The 21761-nt window shown below is 37.1% G+C and overlaps 1 protein-coding gene across 11 annotated transcripts in view; it reads left to right on the forward strand.

Moving 5' to 3' along the window:
• Positions 1–21761, forward strand: part of LOC116563579 (serine/threonine-protein kinase Sgk3) — a 189868-nt gene that overhangs the window by 156340 nt on the left and 11767 nt on the right. For 9 of the 11 annotated variants that reach the window (XM_032296249.1, XM_032296247.1, XM_032296253.1 and 6 more), the window contains 9 exons: positions 1601–1650; positions 4175–4232; positions 8017–8100; positions 8198–8329; positions 13362–13474; positions 13570–13606; positions 14418–14504; positions 17039–17134; positions 20977–21132. In XM_032296249.1, the coding sequence (XP_032152140.1) occupies positions 1601–1650; positions 4175–4232; positions 8017–8100; positions 8198–8329; positions 13362–13474; positions 13570–13606; positions 14418–14504; positions 17039–17134; positions 20977–21132 (813 nt within the window). The remainder of the gene's footprint in view (positions 1–1600; positions 1651–4174; positions 4233–8016; positions 8101–8197; positions 8330–13361; positions 13475–13569; positions 13607–14417; positions 14505–17038; positions 17135–20976; positions 21133–21761) is intronic. The other 2 variants (XM_032296256.1, XM_032296257.1) reach the window with 1 other exon arrangement.

The raw sequence follows: 21761 nt of genomic DNA on the forward strand, positions 1-21761 counted from the left end.
CACTGCAACCCCACCTCACGGGTTCATGCAATTCTCCTTCCTCAGCCTCCTGAGTAGCTGGGATTACAGGTGCCCGCCACCACACCCAGCTAATTTTTGTATTTTTGGGAGAGATGGGGTTTTCACCATATTGGGCAGGCTGATCTCGAACTCCTGATCTCAGGTGATCTGTTCACTTAGGCTTCCCAAAGTGCTGGAATTACAGGCATGAGTCACCGCTCCCAGCCAGAAACTTTTTAAGAACTTCTGAAGGCTGAGATTATTTCCCTTTATTTTAAAAAATAGTTTATATTCTAGAGATTATAAATTTGAAATGAATTTAAGTAAAAATGTATATTTCATATGTCTACCATAAGAAATTTGATGAGATAAAATTTTCTTGGCTGGGTGGAATGGCTCACGCCTGTAATCCCAGCGTTTTGAGAGGCCAAGGCAGGTTGATCACCTGAGGTCAGACGTTTGAGACCAGCCTGGTCAACATAGCAAAACCTGTCTCTACTGAAAATACAGAAAGTAGCTGGGCATGGTGGCAGCTGCCTGTAATCTCAGCTACTCTGGAGGCTGAGGCAGGAGGATCATTTGAATCCAGGAGGTAGAAGTTGCAGTGAGCCAAGATCACACCATTGCACTCCAGTCTGGGCAACAAGAGTAAAACTTCGTCTCAAAAAGAAATATTTATTTCTTCTGATTAGAGAAGTTTTTTTTGCATGTATAGCTTATATGAAGTATAATTTATACAGAACACTAGTAAAAGTATACATATTTGAAACATTCATAACTGATTTAATTATCTGAATGTATAAAGAGTTTAAAGTTCATTTATTTGAAGCGGAATTTACTTACACTTGGCTTTTATACAAAATGCCCACTCTGATAGGATCACTAGATTAATCTTCTGGGATTTTTGAGTTAAAATTTTAGCTAATTATTAATGAACTAGAATATTTTATTACTTAAATTTCTTTATAGCATACTAGGTAAATAAAGATTTACTTCTAAATTAATACCAAGGCTTAAGCTTACTGTGTTAACTGTTGCAAAAGAGAAAAGCCTATATAAAATTTTGGTGCTACCACAGTGCTAGAATTAGAAAGAAAAGCAGTGCTGTCTATGTTTGCCTCATCTGCATTTACCTACCATCAAATTAAAAACTGAAAATCCGGCATTTGCGATCATCATTGTCATCATCCTATTGTTTCTGTCTTTGATAACCTATTTGAAAACTTGAAAAATAAAAAGCCGTTTTTAACCAGTTTTTAAAAAAGTGATCCCTCTTAAATTGCGGTTTCAATGCCCACCTCTTCCAAGGAGCTTTCCTTAGTTTATTTCATTCATTTACCTACTTAGAGCTTGATTTCTGGCTTACCTTTTTTCTTACAACAGTTCTTGAAAATTACCGTAATAAAAATGATTATGTTTTCGCCAATTATATATATTTCCAAGTAAGTCTATACCCTTACTGAGAATCAGAATCTTGGGTTTCTTTAACATGGCAACAAACCAAATATTTGTGGTACAGTTATAAATGTTTTTCAAAACACTAATTAACAATTTTTGAAGCTCCAATAAGAATGTTGTTTTTTTTTCCCCATCTTAACAGCTACACTCTACCTCACAGAACATCAACTTGGGACCATCTGGAAATCCTCAGTATGTTTAATTTGTTTCAAACAATTCTTTAACTGAATTTTAGGAATATCTTTTTTGAGAGTATGCAGATATGTATAATTACATTAATTTGACTGGAGGCCTTTGAAATATAACCATAGTTACAGTGAATACAGTGCTGTCATATGCTTGACTAATTTACTACTCCACATTTTCATTGCTTTAGGAGAACCCTGAGGAGTTTTTAATCCACAAATTGTTAATTGGTTTTGTCTGCTGTTTTGTCATTATCACTTTTCTGGGGTGTGTGTGTGTGTGTGTGTGTGTGTGTGTGTGTGTGTTCCCAAGGGACCATAAGTCCTATGAGGTCTTCTGAAAAAAAGCACTCTCGGAGGCCTAATTGACATTCTGCTGGTGATTGGTGTGATTGGTGTACTCCAGTTGTTAGCCAACTTGTTGAAGAGGAGTCATAATGGACATTAGCATATTAAAGGCTATTAAACTTTGTTTACCCAGTTTCTCCCCATATTCCCAGACTAATTGATTTGTAATGTCTGCCATGGTTTGGAGAAGGAATATAGTGTTGCTGCCCTTACTTGTAATTATCCTTACAGGCATATTACATTTATTCTGAAGGGTTTTTTAATTCTGGGCTTTCTCTACCCTTTTGTTCTACTTGGAGAATGATTATAGGCAGATGGGAGAAGTGGTCCAAGGGCTTTATCCTGGGACACTTCAACATTATGAGGTCAGGAAAGAACTCTAACAGAGACTGAGAAAGAGCAGTCAGTAAGATGAGAGAAAAACCAGGAATATGGTTTCCTGAAGTCAGGGAAAGAGTGTCTGGAAGAGGAGGGAGTTGTCTCTGTTAATGTTGCTGATAGGGCAAGTAAGATGAAGACTGAAAATTGACTCATGGATTTCATAAGTCATTGGTGACTTTTAATGAGCAATTTCAATGATGTGGTTGTTAGTATAAGACCCTGATCAGAAAGGGTTCAAAAGAGAACCAGAGGGGAGAGGACAGCAGGTAGAGACAACAAATTTATAAAACTTACTTGAAGAGTTTTTGCTTCAAAGGAAAGCAAATAAATAGGATGCTAACTGGAAGTTTGGTTTTGAGCATTCTTTTCTGTTCATAGCATCATGAACAAAAGTGGCAGCACAAAAAATGGATTTTTTTTTTTTTGAGACGGAGTCTTGCTCTGTCACTCAGGCTAGACTGCAATGGTGCGATCTCGGCTCACTGCAGCCTCCGCCTCCTGGATTGAAGCAGTTCTTCCACCTCAGCCTCCTGCGTTGCTGGGATTACAGGCACCCACTATCATGCCCAGCTAATTTTTGTATTTTTGTAGAGACAGGGTTTCACCATGTTGGGCATGCTGGTCTTGAACTCCTGATCTCAGGTGATCTGCCTGCCTCAGCTTCCCAAAGTGCTGGGATTACAGTCATGAGCCACCATGCCTGGCCAAAAAATGGAAATTTGCTTTCAGTTAAGGTTCATCCCTAGCAGTTAACAATGGGGCTTGGAGTATGGCCTCAGTTTGCCTATTTACTTTGTTTGAGGGGTCTGCATGTTTTTCCCTGTTAGATTTGTTTACAAAGTTAATTCAGTACCTCTGCATATCTTTAAAGAAGAAAATAGTCCAAAGAGCAGGTTTTTGAAGAAGAAAAACATCTAAATATAGCTAAGTGTTTATCTCACTAATCTTTACCTGTCATTATTTAACCTAGTCCTGGTTTTACTCTCATGTTTGAATTAACTTTATTTTGATAATGAAGCAAATTCGAAATCTAAATGGATTTATTTCCTTCTTCCCATACAAATTAAGAATTCAGACCCTGTTGGAGGAAACAGCTCTTCTGGCTGCTTAAGCTCCCCTTTCTGCTGTCATGTGTTTTTGCCTACGTAACAGCCAATGCTGTTTTTACCTGATAGGCCAACAGAAATAAAAGGGCAGTCTTAGTATTCCCTCTGGCTTTTCTGTTCCTGGCTTTCCTATGTTACCATCCATGAGAATAAGCTGAGAAGTCTTCTATCTTTAATGTACAATAAGTGATTTATATGTGAAACACTGTAATGACTTTTTTTATCCATCATAAATTATTCTTAGCATCTTTACTAGGTATTCCAACTAGCAACTTCATTTTCAGAATTACCTTATATGCTATATATAGTCCTTAGAATGTATCACTAAGTTTCCTCAACAACACCAGGCCATGTAAAATTGGTTTAGATAGAAGGTATTTTGAGTTCAAAACTCTACGTGTAGGCTATGCATATATATTTCCTCCCAAAGAGAGTATTATTGAAGTTCCTCTTAAGCAGAACTTAATGAGGCTTAAATAAAGTTAGGAAATGTTTTATTTAATCAGATAGTAGATGTTACTATTCATGCTACCTATTGTATATGAAAGATGAGATACTCAGCAGGAAAGCTGGAGCTCATATGCTGAAGTATTTTGTGCCCAACATTTATTTATAAAGAATGAAGTGCTAAGAAATGTTTAAAAGTTAATCTTTCCAGTTTCTAGGAGGCTAATTCTTATTGTTAATTTATTTCAGTGCCAAACCAACCGACTTTGATTTCTTAAAAGTTATTGGAAAAGGAAGCTTTGGCAAGGTAAGAGTGTTTTGTTAGGTTTTTGTTTGGTTTTGATTTTTGGTTTTTTAGAGACAGGGGCTCGATCTGTTGTCCAGGCTGTAGTGTAGTGGTGCAGTCATAACACACTTGAACCCCTGGGCTCAAGCCATCCTCCCACTCCTGGGCTCAAGCCATTCTCCCACCTCAGCCTTCTGAGTGGCTGGGACTACAGGTACACACCACCACACCCAGCTAATTTTTTAATTGTTTCATAGACAGGGCCTTGCTCTGTTGCCCAGGCTGGTTTCAAATTTCTTTCCTCAAGTGATGCTCCCACCTTCGCCTCCCAAAGTGCTGGGATTGCAGATGTGAGCTACCACACCCAGCCCAAAGTATTTTTATTTTCTCATTCAATAAGTAAGTACTTAAGGAATGCATGCTTTATGTATGTGAGCCACAGGACTTTTTGGTTGCAGGATATGGAATTAACATACTTTCTCTACCCTCAAAATACTAACAATAATTAGGGAGAAAAGACATCTACTCAAATTCTGAAATAAAGTTCACTTACTTGAGAAGGTATTTGTTGAGCACCCACTGTGTGCCAGGTGCCCTACTGGGCCTTGATTAGAAAATTATGGAAATTGACATGATTACTACCTTTGTGGTGCTTACAATCTAGGGTGGGGGGGAATAGTCAATTAAAAATATTCAGTCAAGTAAATAAGTACAAATAATAATAGCTGTGCAGGAAATGAAGAATAGGGTGAAATGACAAAGGACAATAGGTAGCTGAAGGAAGATTCCCACTTAGCTTCTCAGAAGACATGCTATTTAAGTTGAAGCTAGAAAGACAAAAATGAGCAACAGTATAAATAACAGTTTGAGAAGGAAATGAATGTGTAAAGGCCCTGCTTATTTTCTTATGGTGTCAGATGAATTGTGTAACCTTGGCAGTATAGCCATACCAAGGAAGGAGAATCACTTAAGGCCAAGGTTAATAAGAACGCATCATAGATGAAGTTACCAGAATCATTGAATATATTTTAAGTGTTTTTTTTGCACTGCACTTCAGTCTTTAGTAAAAATGAATATGTATATGTTTAATTATATTTTGCTATATTTGTAGCTTTTGGTAACTCTAATTTGTTTTCTGAGTTTCTTTGAGACTAGAAACTGTGGCTATGCAATTAAACCCATGTGTGTTTATTCACTCAGCAAATACATATTATCCATCTGCTACATGCTGAGTATTGTGCTAGTATAAGCAATAGAAAGTTAGAAATGAATCCTGCTCTCAAAATGCCCAAAATTCTATTGGAATGCTAGAGATAGTTGTCATTAAAAACAGAAGCATTATCTGAGCCAGCCATTGTGGCACATACCTGTAATCCCAGCTACTCCAGACCCTGAGACAGGAAGATCACTTGAGTTCAGGAGTCTAAGACCAGGCTGGGAAACGTAGCAAGACCCCATCTCAAAAAAAAAAAAAAAAGGGATTATTTTTTGGAAACTTCATGTTTTTATCTAGAATCTATCAGGATTTGGTTCTTGCATATAATGTGAGGCATAGCATCACCGTTCATCTTTTGCCATGTAGATAACCAGCTGATCCTATACAGTTTGTGAAAACTGTTCTGTCCCCATTTGATGAGCCACCTGATATGCAGGGCCACCTTTTTCATGTATTCACTATTTATACCTTCACAGATCTGTTTTTAGATTTTTTTTTTTTGAGACAATGTTTCACTCTGTTACCCAGGCTGGAGTGCAGAGTACAATGGAGTTATCTTGGCCTACTGCAACCTCTGCCTCCTAGCTTCAAACAATTCTCCTGCCTCAGCCCCCCACGTAGCTGGGATTACAGGCACACACCACCATGCCCAGCTAAGTTTTGAATTTTTAGTGAAGATGGGGGTTTTACCACATTCGCCTGGCTGGTCTTGAACTCCTGACCTCAAGTGATCTGCCTTCCTCAGCCTCCCATAGTGCTAGGATTACCAGCGTGAGCTACCACATCCACCCTCTTCAGATTATAAGTTATGTATTTCTGTTTCTAGATGGCATTTCTGTTCATTGGCCTATCTGACTGTCCTGGCACTAGTACCGCATTGTCATGTCACCTGTAGCTTGATATTCGACAGAATAAGTTCTCCCTTCTTCTTGCTCTTCAAGAGACTATTTTTAGTACTTTGCATATCAATATAAATTTCAGAATCAGCGTGTCAGTTTCTGTAAAAATTCTATTTGAATTTGATTGGGATGGCATTGACCCTGTAGATCAATTTGGGAAGAATTATCTTTACAATATTGTATTGTCAAATCCACGACCGTGGTCTATTGCTTTACTAATATAGCTCATCTTTAATTTTTCCCAATAACATTTTATGATATTCTGTTTAGAATTTTTGCATATCTCCAATTAGATTTATTCCTAGGTGTTTTGTTTTTTATGCTGTTGAAAATTGGTGTTAATTCTTGAAGCTGAATATATGCATTACCTATGACACATTGGTTCTACTCCCTAGTTACATATTCAACAGAAATGAATATCCACTAGAAAGTGTATATACAGGAATGTTTATAGCATCACTCCTCATAAATAATCTGACTATATATCAGCAAGAGAGTAGATACATTGTAGTGTGTCATATAATGGAATATTCTGCATAACAAAGAAAATATGAGAACTATGCTATATGCCACATGTGAATGAATATTTTATATAATTTAGAGTGAAAGAATTGAGACAGACAGCTTTATCCATGTGATTCTAATTACATGAAATTCAAAAAGGCAAAAGTTATGTTTGTTATTTCAAGTTGACACGGTGGTAGTTGCCTTTGAGGAGAAGGATGAGTCGTGATTAAGATTTAGCAAAAGAGAGGCTTCAGGCTACTGGAAGTGTTTTATTTTTTGAACTGCATACTGGTTACATAGGTATATTCACTTTGTAAAAATTTATTGAGATGTAATGATACGAATTTTTCTATATGTATGGTATGTTTAATTTCAAAAGTAAAATCTTGCAAAATGATTACAAGCCAACAAAGTACAATAAAACAAAGAAAAGCAGGCCAGGTGCAGTGGCTCACGCCTGTAATCCCAGCACTTTGTGAGGCCGAGGCAGGTGGATTGCTTGAGGCCAGGAGTTTGAGACCAGCCTGGGTAACATGGCAAAACCCCATCTCTACAAAAAATACAAAAATTAGCCAGGTATGGTGGCACACACCTGTAGTCCCAGCTATTTGGGAGGCTGAGACAGGATGATCACGTGAGCCTTGGGGAGGTCGAGGCCGCAGTGAGTCAAAATTGCACCACTACAAGATACTCTAGATTTCTTCAGATTCTTTAAAGCATCTGCATGCGACCCAGACCACTATAGAAATCCATGGAACTTTTTCCTCTGAACTCTTCTGAATTTAAAACCTGTTAAGAAGAATCTCAGTATGAAACAGTACATTTTCGTTACCTAAAAATCATTTCCTTATCCTTATTAATATAGCCATGAAGTTTATAACAATATTTTCAACAGGTAGTCTCCAGGATTCAGGGCTGGAGCGCATGAGTACATACACACACAAAGTTCTCAAGCAGTATAGATTTTGGGCACTTAAATTTAGTAAAAAAATCTCAAATATCAACACATTAAGTGACAAAGAAATGGTGCCTGACTACTTGATTTCTAAAACAAAAACATAATCTAGGTCCCTTGTGGAATTTCTTTCTACAAAATTTAAGAAGTATTGATGTATTGACAAGTGAATCATTTCTATCAAAATTTGAAATTTCTAATAGTATACATAATGTTTAACCATAACAGGTTCTTCTTGCAAAACGGAAACTGGATGGAAAATTTTATGCTGTCAAAGTGTTACAGAAGAAAATAGTTCTCAACAGAAAAGAGGTAAAATAAAATAGCTGTTGTTTCTCCCAAGCCCATTTTCTGTTAAGAGATTTGTTTTCTAGTGTATAATACAAATGATCTTTTGCCTTTTTTCCAGCAAAAACATATTATGGCTGAACGTAATGTGCTCTTGAAAAACGTGAAACATCCATTTTTGGTTGGGTTGCATTATTCGTTCCAAACAGCCGAAAAGCTTTATTTTGTTCTGGACTTTGTTAATGGAGGGGAGGTGAGTTTTATAATGAGTTTTCTAATATTAATAGTTTAGAAAAATAGCACAAAGTCAAAGTTTTTCTTGTAAGTTTTAGAAGGACAGTACAAAATCAGTAGCTTTTTGTATCAATAATATTCAAGGTACTGGCTGAATATAATACAGGATGTGGAGAATTGTAACACAGAGCTTTTAAGCATATGGCATAGTTGAGATGGTTCATAAAAGAACCTTGGTATGAAGCTGCTAGCTTCATGGACAGATTTGTCACTAAACTATATAGCAAGAATATCATGTTGAAATATTAGAATAAAATATCATGCGTAATTTAGGCAATTGTCTCAAGAGTTGCATACAAATATTACTCCAGCTTCTCATTTTCCAAGATGTGCAAATTATTAATCAGATGAGATAGTCCTCTAATAAGGGGTTCTGTGGTGGTAGCTGGGCTCAGTGGCTTGTACCTTTAATCCTAGCTACTCAAGAGGCTGAGGCAGGAGGATCACTTGAGCCCAGGAGTTTGAGGCTACAGTTAGCTGTGATTGCACTGAAGCCTGGGTAACAGAATGAGACTCCATCTCTTTTAAAAAAAAAAAAAAAAAAAAAAAAAAAAAAAAAAAAAAAAAAAAAAGGCTTTATGATAAAGTCTGTTTGGAAATGTTTCATGTTATATCTGTTTCTTTGTGATACTCACTGTTTCTTTGTGATACTCAGTATGCCTCAGCATATTAAAGACTTTGAGAAATTCTGCCTTAAAATCAGGATATCTTTTTTTTTTTTTTTTTGGTGAGACAGAGTCTCACTCTGTTACCTAGGCTGGAGTGCATGGTGTGATCACAGCTCAGTGCAGCCTCAACCTCCTCAAAGCCAGGATATCTTAAGAGAATTTTTTAAAACCATATAGTCCCCTTTTTTGTTTCAACCAATCCCTTAAGTATTACACAAAACTCTGATTCAGATGAATATTGAAATACACTTTGGGAAATGCTACTATTATGATAATTATAGTAATAATTTCCATTGAATACTAATTAGTGTCCATCACTCTGGCTCTGTGTACTTATAATTTTGCCTTCACAACAGTCTTATTATGTAAGACGAACTTGTGGCACAGAGACGCTAGGTACTTTGTAGAAGTAATGTGGTTAGTATCAGAGGGAGGGATTGAACTCAGGCAGCCTGATTCCAGGATCTAAGCAGCTGACTTCTCAATCCTCACACCTTCCTAATTTATTTGATCTTTGACCTGTGAATGTCTAAAAAGTATTTTAACTAATAGGTATTGTCATATCTTTACAAAGGGATCTTCAATCTCAGAGCAGAAAAAGACTATTTCAACATTATTTAGTGCATTTAACTGTAGAATAAAGCAACTGTAAGGAAAATTAGTTAATATTCTGCAAAACCAAAGGATGGTCAGACGCACCTAGATCATTTTTGGGGAACATTGTAAAAAGAATGATTATTCACAGACTTGAACGTGAGACCTAACACCATGGAAACCCTAGAGGAAAATCTAGGTAAAGCCATTCAGGACGTAGGTGTAGGCGGGGACTTCATGACCAAAGCACCAAAGGCATTGACAGCAAAAGCCAAAATAGACAAATGGGACCTAATCAAACTCCACAGCTTCTGCACAACAAAAGAAACAATCATTAGAGTGAATCGGCAACCAACAGATTGGGAAAAAATTTTTGCAGTTTACCCATCTGACAAAGGGCTGATATCCAAAATTTACAAAGAACTAAAACAGATTTACAAGAAAAAAACTAACAAGCCCATTCAAAAGTGGGCAAAGGATATGAACAGACACTTTACAAAAGAAGACATACGTGAGGCCAACAAACATATGAAAAAATGCTCATCATCACTGGTCATCAGAGAAATGCAAATCAAAACTACATTGAGATACCATCTCACGCCAGTTAGAATGGCGATCGTTAAAAAATCTGGAGACAACAGATGCTGGAGAGGATGTGGAGAAATAGGAACACTTTTACACTGTTGGTGGGAGTGTAAATTAGTTCAACCATTGTGGAAGACAGTGTGGAGATTCCTCAAGGACCTAGAAATAGAAATTCCATTTGACCCAGCAATCCCATTATTGGGTATATATCCAAAGGATTACAAATCGTTCTACTATAAGGACACGTGCACACGAATGTTCATTGCAGCACTGTTTACAATAGCAAAGACCTGGAACCAACCCAAATGCCCATCGACGATAGACTGGATAGGGAAAATGTGGCACATATACACCATGGAATATTATGCAGCCATCAAAAACGATGAGTTAGGGTCCTTTGTAGGGACATGGATGAACCTGGAAACCATCATTCTCAGCAAACTGACAGGAGAGCAGAAGATCAAACACCGCATGTTCTCACTCATAGGCAGGTGTTGAACAATGAGAACACATGGACACAGGGAGGGGAGCACTACACACTGGGGTCAGTTGGGGGGAAATAGGGGAGGGAGGGGGGGTGGGAAGCTGGGGAGAGATAGCAAGGGGAGAAATGCCAGATGTAGGTGATGGGGAGGAAGGCAGCAAATCACACTGCCACGTGTGTTCCTATGCAACAATTTTGCATGTTCTTCACATGTACCCCAAAACCTAAAATGCAATAAAATAAATAAATGGGAAAAAAAAATATATATATATGTATATTTTTAAATAAGAAGATAAAATTAATGACTTATGTATGTGAACAGACATTTTATTTTACAGTTGAACAAATATTAATATATAAGCTGTCAGTATCTGTTTCACTGTAAAAAAGAAATAAATTGATATCAGAAAAAAAAAAAGAAGTTATGACATTGTGATATATCAACAACAACAAAAAAAAGAATGATTATTCACTTTTCTACATCTGTGACAAAAGTCCTTTAGCACCCTAAGGCCAGGTGTGGTGGCTCAACGACTGTAATCCCAGCATTTTGGGAGGCCAAGGTGCACGGATCGCTGGAGCCCAGGAGTTCAAAACCAGCCTTGGCAACATGGCAGTCTAGACCCCCGTCTCTACAAAAAAATAACAAAAATTAGCCGAGCATGGTGGCATGCCTCCATAGTCCTAGCTACTCAGGAGGCTGAGATGTGAGGATAATTTGAGCCCAGGAGGTCACGGTTGCAGTGAGCCATGATTACACCACTGCTCTCCAGCCTGGATGACAAAGTGAGACCCTGTGCCCAAAAAAAAAAAAAAAAAAAATCTCTTAAGACTCTTCAGTGTAGAGGCAAGATTATGAGTCTCTCAGGCACCCTGATTCAGTGATGCAGGTGACCCCCCATTGTTTTCACCGTGAAGGTTGTCGTTTAATTTTGTGCGTGCCTGAGTGCTGACAGATAAAGAGAATTTATTGAGGCCTGGCACTTTGCAGTTAATTTACATTTATTATATCAGTAAATCACAACTCTTTCAGAAAACACTATTATGCCCATTTATGAAATTTTCTTATTTATAAATTAGAAAATTGAGGTTCAGAGAGGTTAAATAACTGTCTCAGTTACCCAATGTTCTAGTAAGTGTCAGGCCCTGGATTTCACCTAGATATCTTGACTGCAAAGCCCATTCTTAGGTGTCACCTTGTGTCTTTGAAATGTTCATGTGAGGCATCTAAGTGCAGGTGAGCTCCTACTGTGGGTTTCCTGCTTTATGTGTGGTTTCTTCGTGCTCTTTTAGGGCTTTGCTTCTGAGACCTTTTTATACAGTGACTGCTCATAAACTGAGTGGCAAAGATTGAAAGAGGTAGGCTTGTCATCTGAAAGATGCAAGATAATGAAAAAAGGAGAACAAAATAGAATGCCACGGTGGGTGGAGGAGAAGTTGAGTGGGGCAATAGGTAGACAAGGGTTAAAGATGAGGAGAAAGGATAGAAGAGGCAGGAGTGTGGTTTCCATACATTATTACTCTTATTTACCCCCAGTGTTCATACTCAGAATATTTTAACCTTGACATAGGAATACTTAATTTAGTATACTACTTCATATATTTTTTAAAGTAAAGTAGAATAAAATAAGTTTTATGACACTTGGCAGATAAGCAAACCTCTCTTAGTCTCAGCTTCTTCATTGATTTTGTGCATCAAAATCTTTGGGTAATGTCCATGAGACATCAACATAGAGGTGGTGGTTAAAATCATCAGCAAGGATAAAATTACCTGGGAAGGGTATTTGGAGAAAGAATAACAGTGGACCAAGGGCAGAAACTCTGTCATCCCTCCATTTTCTGAGGCCAGAAAGGAGCAGAGATGGAATTCCCCAACACTCAAGGAGAGACGATTGTCTTAGAAGCCAAGGGATCCAGTGGAAATGTCCCCCAGGCAGTAACCTTAGTTAAAGGCCAAGTTATAAGAAATAAATTAAAAATTAGGAAGTATAAGAAATGAACCAGAGAGTCCAACTGCTGTTTAGCTGCAGCCAGTTTCTGCAGCTGTGAAATGTAGGCCTAATGGGCCAGAGCTTCTTTTTTTTTTTTTTTTTTTAAGTAAAACTGAATTTTTACCCCCAAATTCCCAGTTTTTAATGTTATCAACTAATTCAGATTTTTTAAAAAATACAGTTTTTGACTCAGGCAAATTAGTATATATGGGAGATATATATGTTTTTTTTCCTATGGGTTATATTTGTTCTGCTGGGCACTAGTTTTGAATCTCTGAATAGCGTTTGTTTTTTTCAAATGGAAAACATAGTCCAGAAAGGCCCTGTAAGATAATTACATGGCAGTATCAAGATTGTTGGTCTTCATTGATAATCTTTTCCAGAGCAGTTGCCTGGAAGGGTGAGGACATGACTGCATTGAGTAGTAAATGGGAGATGAGTGACATTAGCAAGGGTAAACAAAGACACGTGGTTGAAGAGAGAGAATGATTGTTACATGGGGGACATGGATAAAGAGGAGTTACAGTTATGTGCCTTGTTACATTTTTAGCTCACATTCAAAGTAGCAAAAAACAGTTCCTACCTTTGTATTTACAGAGTATATTTATTTAATGCTATGTGTGAATGATCCTAACATTCTCTCTGTCCCACCCCCAACCAATTTTACAGCTTTTTTTCCACTTGCAAAGAGAACGGTCCTTTCCTGAGCACAGAGCTAGGTTTTATACTGCTGAAATTGCTAGTGCATTGGGTTACTTACACTCCATCAAAATAGTGTACAGGTACAATTTTTAAATATACTTGTAAAAATTATATATAAGAATGTTTTATTTCAGTTTGTATTCAGTTTTGCTTTTCCTCCCTTTTAATTTGGTAGAGACTTGAAACCAGAAAATATTCTTTTGGATTCAGTGGTAAGTATTCCCTTTTAAAAATCTACTACTTCTCAATTTTTGTTGTTGTTTTTATGCTTAGTGCAATAAAAGTCTCAGAGATTCTGTACTGCGTTATTTCATTCATATAACATTCTCAAAATGACCAAACTGTAGAGATGGAGAACAGATTAGTGGTTGACAGGATCCAAGGGGATATAGAGTGCAAGATAAAGGAGCCACATGAGGAAGTTTCTTTGCAGGTGAACAGTTTTGTGTCTTGATTGTGTTAGTCATTACATGAATCTACACATCTGTATTTCATAGAGCTACACACACACACACAAAGCATGCATGTAAAAAGTGAAAACTGAATAAGGTTGACAGTCTGGTTAATAGTATTTTACCAGTGACAATTTCCTCGGTATACTATTTTGCAATTTCATGTGGATCTATAATTATGTCCAAATAAAGGGTTTTAAAAATTGTGAATTTATAGCCTGAGTGTGGTGGCTCACACCTATAATCCCAGCACTTTAGGAGGCCGAGGCGGGCAGATCACTTGAGGTCAGGAGTTCAAGACCAGCCTGGGCAACATGGCAAAACACCGTGTCTACTAAAAATACAAAAATTAGCCAGGTGGCACGCGCCTGTGGTCCCAGCGATTCAGGGGACTGAGGTGTGAGAATTGCTTTAACCCAGGAGGCAGAGATTGCAGTGAGCCAAGATCACACCCCTGTACTTCAGCCTGGGTAACAGAGTGAGATTCTGTTTCAAAAAAAAAAGAAAATACTGAAAAATTGTCAATTCATATTTATGCATTGTTTTATCTTACTGCCCCTGTATTTGTCAGGGACATGTTGTCTTAACAGATTTTGGGCTTTGTAAAGAAGGAATTGCTATTTCTGACACCACTACCACATTTTGTGGGACACCAGAGGTAAGAAATATATCTCATTTGTCATTCATGTAATCATGTATAAAATGCAAATATGAAGTACAAATTGCATATATAAATTTAAAATAAGAAAAGTAGAATAAAAACTGTCATTTCAGCTCCCAGCCAGCTGAAAATATCTGATAATCATGCCTTGGTAGTTAAGTATTTTTAACTGTGATTGTTAGATACTGCAAAACCCTTTTGAATAATCAAACAAAGATAAATTGTATTTATTTGTTTTTAATGTTAAAAGTTTACTTGATATTTTCTTACACATTTAATTATATTTTGTTTTTGTTTTTAGAAAATTATATTTCTAATTCTTTAAAAAAATCATAAATTAGTGATGAAAGTGTTCTTTCTGTGAATGTTAACAACATTGAATCACGCACTTTAAATGGGTGAATTGTGTGATATGTGATTATTTTAACAAAGCTGTTTTTCTTTTTAAAAATGAGCTGAAGTGGCTGGGCATGGTGGCTCACGCCTGCTAATCCCAGCACTTCGGGAGGCTGAGGCAGGTGGATCACAAGTTCAGGAGATCGAGACCATCCTGACCACCATGGTGAAACCCTGTCTCTACTAAAAACAAAAAATAGCCGGGCATGTTGGCATGTGCCTGTAGTCCCATGTACTTGGGAGGCTGAAGCAGGGGAATTGCTTGAACCCGAGAGACGGAGGTTGCAGTGAGCTGGGATCGCACCACTGTACTCCAGCGTGGGCGACAAAGCAAGACCCCATCTCCAAAAAAAAAAAAAAGTTAAAGCAAATATGGCAAAATATTAACACTTGACTGTATCTCAGTTGTAGTTTATTGGTTTCTCTGAATTTTTTTATATGCTTGAAATCTTTTGTAATAAAATTATTTACTTACCAAAAGAGAAGAAAGCAATGGATGTGGGAAAAAAAAATCACAAATAAGAATTTAACTAGAACATCCCACATTCCATTTTCTAATAATGTTAGCTAGCAAAAATAAGTATTTGTGACAATAGTAATAATCCTTATAATTCATGTGAAAGCTTTATTATTCTTACTTGACACACGTAAGTTCAGTTTATTTTAAACTATTCTAATTCCATGGTATTTATAATGATTTCAGGTACCATGTAATATTTTATCTTTATCATGGAGTACTTGAAAATACAATGTTGAAAATGTGTGAGAAAATGGCTTCTAATTGAGTTCAGAAACTTAACTAAACGTATCTCTAAGTAACAAATATTTACCTCGAAATGTGCTTTTCCTTTTTTCCTTTCTAACCCTAGCTCTTATATATATTTGTAACTATTCTGTTTTGGTTTATGTATGAAGAAACATTTTTTGTTATGTCTGTTGATTTCATAGTTAAAATATTATGCCATTCGGGAGAATTGCCTGAACCCAGGAGGCGGAGGTTGCGGTGAGCCAAGATCGTGCCTTTGCTCTCCAGCCTGGGCAACAAGAGCGAAATTCTGTCTCAAAAAATATATACAGAGAATATATATAATGTATAATATATATTATATATATAAATATATATAAACATATAAACTATATATAATATATTCTATATATAACTATATAAAGATATATATTATATATAAATATATATATAAATATATATATTTTTTGCCATTTATTCAAGTCACTTAAGGCTTATGAGGAAATTATTTTCTTACATGTATTTCATATGTGAAGAGGTAATATATTTTGGAATGTAAAATTCAGTTTTACTGTCTTAGCTGTAAGACATGTCTTAGTTGTGTTAAGTTGTGATGAGTCTAAATTTCCTACAAAGTAAAATATAAATAGACATCTGCAACTTACGTAAGTTTTCCAAATAATAGGTTAGACAATTAATACTGTAATTCTTAAATGAGAATGCAATTCATTCTTTTTTCTTTAACTGAAAAAAAAAAAAAAAAAAAAAAGATTACAGTTGCTACATTAAGAATGTAGGCAGATAGCTTGAGCCCGGGAGTTCCAGACCAGCCTGGGCAACATGACTAAACCCCCATCTCTGTGAAAAATGCAAAAAACTAGCCAGCTGTGATGGCACATGCCTGTAGTCCCAGCATCTTGGGAGGCTCAGATGGGAGTATCACTGGAGCCCAGGAGGTCAAGGCTTCAGTGAGCTGTGATTGTGCCACTGCATTCCAGCTTGGGCAACAGAGTAAGATCCTGTCTCAAAAATAAAAATTATTTATTTAAGAGGAAAACATGAATAATAACCAAATGAACTTCTAAAATAATATTTGAAAGACTTTCTCCACAAACACCTACTTTACCTACTATTATAGAGTATACCTTTGCTATACTCTTTTATTTTAACTGCATCACAGTTTCCAAGGAGAAATGCGGAATATATGTATTTTGAAGTATCCTGGTTGACATTACCTAAGAACCACTGGTGTAGCATGAGAATACCTGACCCATTGAATATCTTGATAATTTGGTTTTAGTATGACAGCAACACCTCAAATCTGTTAAATTTCTCAATTATTTATAAATTTTGTTACCAAGTTGATCTAATATTTTATTCTTTTCTATAGTACCTTGCACCTGAAGTAATTAGAAAACAGCCCTATGACAATACCGTGGATTGGTGGTGCCTTGGTGCTGTGCTATATGAAATGCTGTATGGATTGGTATGTATTTCTATACTTCATTATTCCAGTGTATTTGATTTGATTCTGTCTCTCTCTTTCCCCCAAGAATCTCATGGACACTTAGATGACACTAGCAGAACAGTAATAGCCTGGTTAAGTGAACAACTGCATTAGGAATAAGGACAAAAAGAGGCTGGGCGTGGCTCACACCTGTAATTCCAACATTTTGGGAGCCCAAGGCGGGCGGATCACTTGACGCCAGGAATTCGAGACCAGCCTGGGCAACATGGTGAAACCCCATCTCAACTAAAAATACAAAAAGTTATCCGGGTATGGTGATGCATACCTGTATTCCCAGGTGCTTGGGAGGCAGAGGCCCAAGAATTGCTTGAACCCAGGAGGCAGGGGTTGCAGTGAGTGAAGATTGCACCACTGTACTCCAGCCTGGGCAAAAGAGGGAAACTGTTTCAAAAAAAAAAAAAGAAGGACAAAAAGAAATGCTTTTTATTTTGTTACTAGTTTTTTTAAGTTAATATAATTATTTCTCTGTCATACTAATAACCACTTCAGGCGTTCTCACCGCACCCCCCCCCCACATTTTTAGAAATAGACACCTAGTTGTAATATTAAAATTATCTGCTTTCATTCAGTTTACCCAGACATCACTCTAATTTTAAGAAAATGGACAGAAAAAGATTTTTGCATTTATCAATAAATTTGGTTTTTGCCTATTGTTTTTATAAGATTTCATTAATACATTGGTGCTCAGTTCTTCCCATCATTGGAGATCACTCTCTATTCCTTTCCCTGAAAACACCATGTCTTAAAGATTTTCTTGAAAAAATGTGATATTTGGCCAGGTATGGTGGCTCACACCTGTAATCCCAGCACTTTGGGAGGACAAGGCGGGCAGATCACACTGTCAAGAGATCGAGACCATCCTGGCTAACATGGGGAAACCCCGTCTCTACTAAAAATACAAAAATTAGCTGGGCATGGTGGTGGGCGCCTGTAGCCCCAGCTATTGAGGAGGCTAAGGCAGGAGAATCGCTTGAAGCCAGGAGGCAGAGGTTGCAGTGAGCCAAGATTGCACCACTGCATTCTAGCCTGGCGACAGAACAAGACTCTGTCTCAAAAAAAAAAAAAAAAAGAAAAATGATGTTTATGTCGTCAGTTTGCCCAGTTCTTACGAGGGTTAAAGACACATAGGCTGTCCAGAGCTTCTGATTAACAAGAATAAAGTTTTAGCACTACATTGAGTTAATATTGTTCCAACCCAAAGTAAACAGTGTAGGCATTTTAATTAGCTCAAATATCTTTATAAGAGTAAATGTATGTTTTTCTGTGGGCTTTTTGACAAATTTAGAATGGTTTCTAGACTCCCTTTGTGGTCCTCTAAGTGTCCAGCAGCCTCATGTTGGGAACCATGTTCAAATCCCTGAGGATGCTACTACCGCTGATGATAAATGCCACTGTCAGCCAAGACCTGAGTTGAGTGTCTGTTTGCTTTTTATTGAAAACTGGAGCTTTTAGTGAAATTCAGCACACAAAGTACCTTTCAGAGCATTTGTTTCACCTTGCTAGTTTCGAATGATAGATTCCTGTGAAAGCCAACACTGTCTCTTCTTTGCCCTTGACTGTGACCTGCATATTAAAAGATCGAGTTTTCTGGTTATGCTGCTGACTTAGAACATTGGAAAACCACTTTATACCTGATTTCCCTTTAAGCACTGTTTATGTGCCATCTTAATATTTTAGAATCCTTTGAATTTATTTAGAGGACTTTGAAAATATATCATCATATATAAAATGCAGTTGATTCAAAAGAAAACATTTGAAACATAACTTTATTAATGAAACTTTTATTGACTGTTTAAAAATTAAGATCTTTTGGCGGGGTGCAGTGGCTCACAGCTGTAATCCTAGCACTTTGGGAGGCCAAGGTGGGTAGATCACCTTAGGTCAGGAGTTTAAGACCAGCCTGGCCAAGATGGTGAAACCCCTTCTCTACTAAAAATATAAAAATTAGCCAGGCATAGTGGCATGCGCCTGTAATCCCAGATACTTGGGAGGCTTAGACAGGAGAATTACTTGAACCCAGGAGGCAGAGGTTTTAGTGAGTGGAGATCATGCCACTGCACACTTCAGCCTGGGCAGCCGAGTAAGACTCCATCTCAAAAAAAAAAAAAAAAAAGTTTAAAAAATAAATTACGTATACTTGAGTTTTTATTTTTACTTTTTTTTTTTTGAGACGGTCTCACTGTGTTGCTCAGGCTGAATTGCGATAGAGTGATCACAGCTCACTGCAGCCTTGATTTCCCAGGCTCTGATGCTCCCCCTCAGCGTGCTGAGTAGCTAGGGCTACAGGCCTGTACCACCCCACCTGGCTGGCTGGCTGGCTTGCTTGCTTGCTTATTTATTTATTTCTTTATTTATATTTTTAGTAGAGACAGGGTGCCTCCATGTTGCCGTCGTTGGTCTTGAGCTCCTGAGTTTTAGTGATCCGCCTGCCTCTGCCTTCCAAAGTGCTGGGATTTCTGGTGTCATCGACTGTGCCTGGACTCACTTTTTATTTTATAAACTTCTGTATTGTTTGTATTTGTTACAATAAGCATATATTACTTTTCTAATTTTTACCAAAAGAGAGTGAAAAGAAAAATTTAATGTTTTAGATCAGATTCATTTTATTTTATAAAAATACTAGTAACTAATATGTAAAAGGTAAAAACAAACCCACTGGTAAAATATTAGAGACCAGTTCTCAGGTTAATAAATTGTTTTTGGTTTTTGGGAAAAAAAAAAGTAACATTTTATATAGTAATTCTCTCTTTGGAAAAATGTTTCTGGTGCTCTGAATACATTAATTTAAAAGGAAATAGTTTTGAAGGTTACATATTACAGCCTTGCAAATAGAATACGAGTAGCATGATAATCTTCCTCCCTCTCATTCCTAGACTACAGAAACCTGTACAGCTCATCTTTTCTCTTAAAAGTTGTTATTTTATGTATTTACTTATTTGAGACAGAGTCTTGCTCTGTTGCGAAGGCTGGAGTGCAGTGGCGCAATCTCAGCTCACTGCAACTTCCACCTCCCAGGTTCAACTGATTCTTGTGCCTCAGCCACCTGAGTAGATGGGATTACTGGTGTGCACCACCATGCCTGGCTAGTTTTTTGTATTTTTAGTAGAGATAGGGTTTCACCATATTGCCCAGGCTGGTCTTGAATTCCTGGCCTCAAGTGATCTGCCTACCTTGGTCCCCCAAAGTGCTGGAATTACAGGCGTGAGCCATCATGCCTGGCCTTTATTTTTACTTTAAACCTTTTAATTAGATGATTAACTAGCTAATGCTTGTGTTGTAGCTATACCCCAAGCCTTGGCTGTCACAGTGGCATTTTTAATTCTGCAAAGTACAGTCATAATATTATCTCCGTCATAAGTAACTAAGGAGCATTATCTTCAGGCCTCCATATCCACTAGAAATCTCTTTGTTTTAGTGAGTTTATTCCCAAGCCTCAAATTAATGTTTGATCTGTCTTAAACTTCCATTTCCAACGATTCTGTCATCATGCCTACGATAAGGTTGATGGTTTTGTCTAAAACAGATACTGTTACAAGTTGTATATAATTTAACAGCTGTCTACAAGGTGCTATTGAACAAACTGGCCCTAATTTATTCGGTTAATGCTTATTAAGTAAGCTCTGTGTTGCGTACTGGGTTTTAGAATCTCTTTGCTTCAGGAAACCACACAGCAGATATCTACACATACCAAGAGGACCATACATTTCTTAACTGACTGCTCCCTCAAGGTGAAAGCCATTTTAACCCCATTTTCGCATATTTGGTTACCACTACGTTTATTTTGCTTTTTTTTTCCCCAGCCTCCTTTTTATTGCCGAGACGTTGCTGAGATGTATGACAATATCCTTCACAAACCTCTAAGTTTGAGGCCAGGAGTAAGCCTTACAGCCTGGTCCATTCTGGAAGAACTCCTAGAAAAAGACAGGCAAAATCGACTTGGTGCCAAGGAAGACTTTGTACGTAACAGCTTTCCAAGCTCCAGCTTTATTTAAGCTTATTGAAAATTTGGAAATAAAGCTTTATTTTATATGGTATTTAATGGAATGAATACAACGTGTGGCGAATAGCAACATGGAAAAAAAGCATACTTGTCCCCACAGTTTTCACCTGTGTTTATATAAAAGTGTATAAAAAGCACTTTCTCTTACATACACTTTCGCCCTGTCCACCACATACACTTTCACATTTTATTATTACTTGATTTGCATTTATTACAAATTCCCCTCTGCCTCTTTTTAAAAAGTGTTGTGTGGCATATTTTTACTACATAAACTTTATTTTTGCTGTTTTTATTGCTAAATAACACGAACATTTTCATAAAATAATAACACAGAGACTAACCAACTAGTGAGCTTTTTGTTGAGGGTTTGGGACTACCTAAAGGTCTAAATCATTTCCTTTAGCAGGAATTTGTTAAGTGCCTCCTGTCTGCATGATGTAATGTCTTTTGCCTTGACACTAAATCACTTTTTTTTTTTTTTTTTTTTTTTTTTTATTTTTTTATAACACCCCTCGGTAATTAGGGGAGTTTCTGTTTTTTTGTTTGAATGCGGGGGAAAAGTTGTATGTTTTTTGACCAGAGTTG

This window comes from Sapajus apella, unplaced genomic scaffold (genome assembly GCF_009761245.1).
Source record: "Sapajus apella isolate SASKATOON/1434 unplaced genomic scaffold, GSC_monkey_1.0 scaffold35, whole genome shotgun sequence".
Classification (NCBI taxonomy): domain Eukaryota; kingdom Metazoa; phylum Chordata; class Mammalia; order Primates; family Cebidae; genus Sapajus; species Sapajus apella.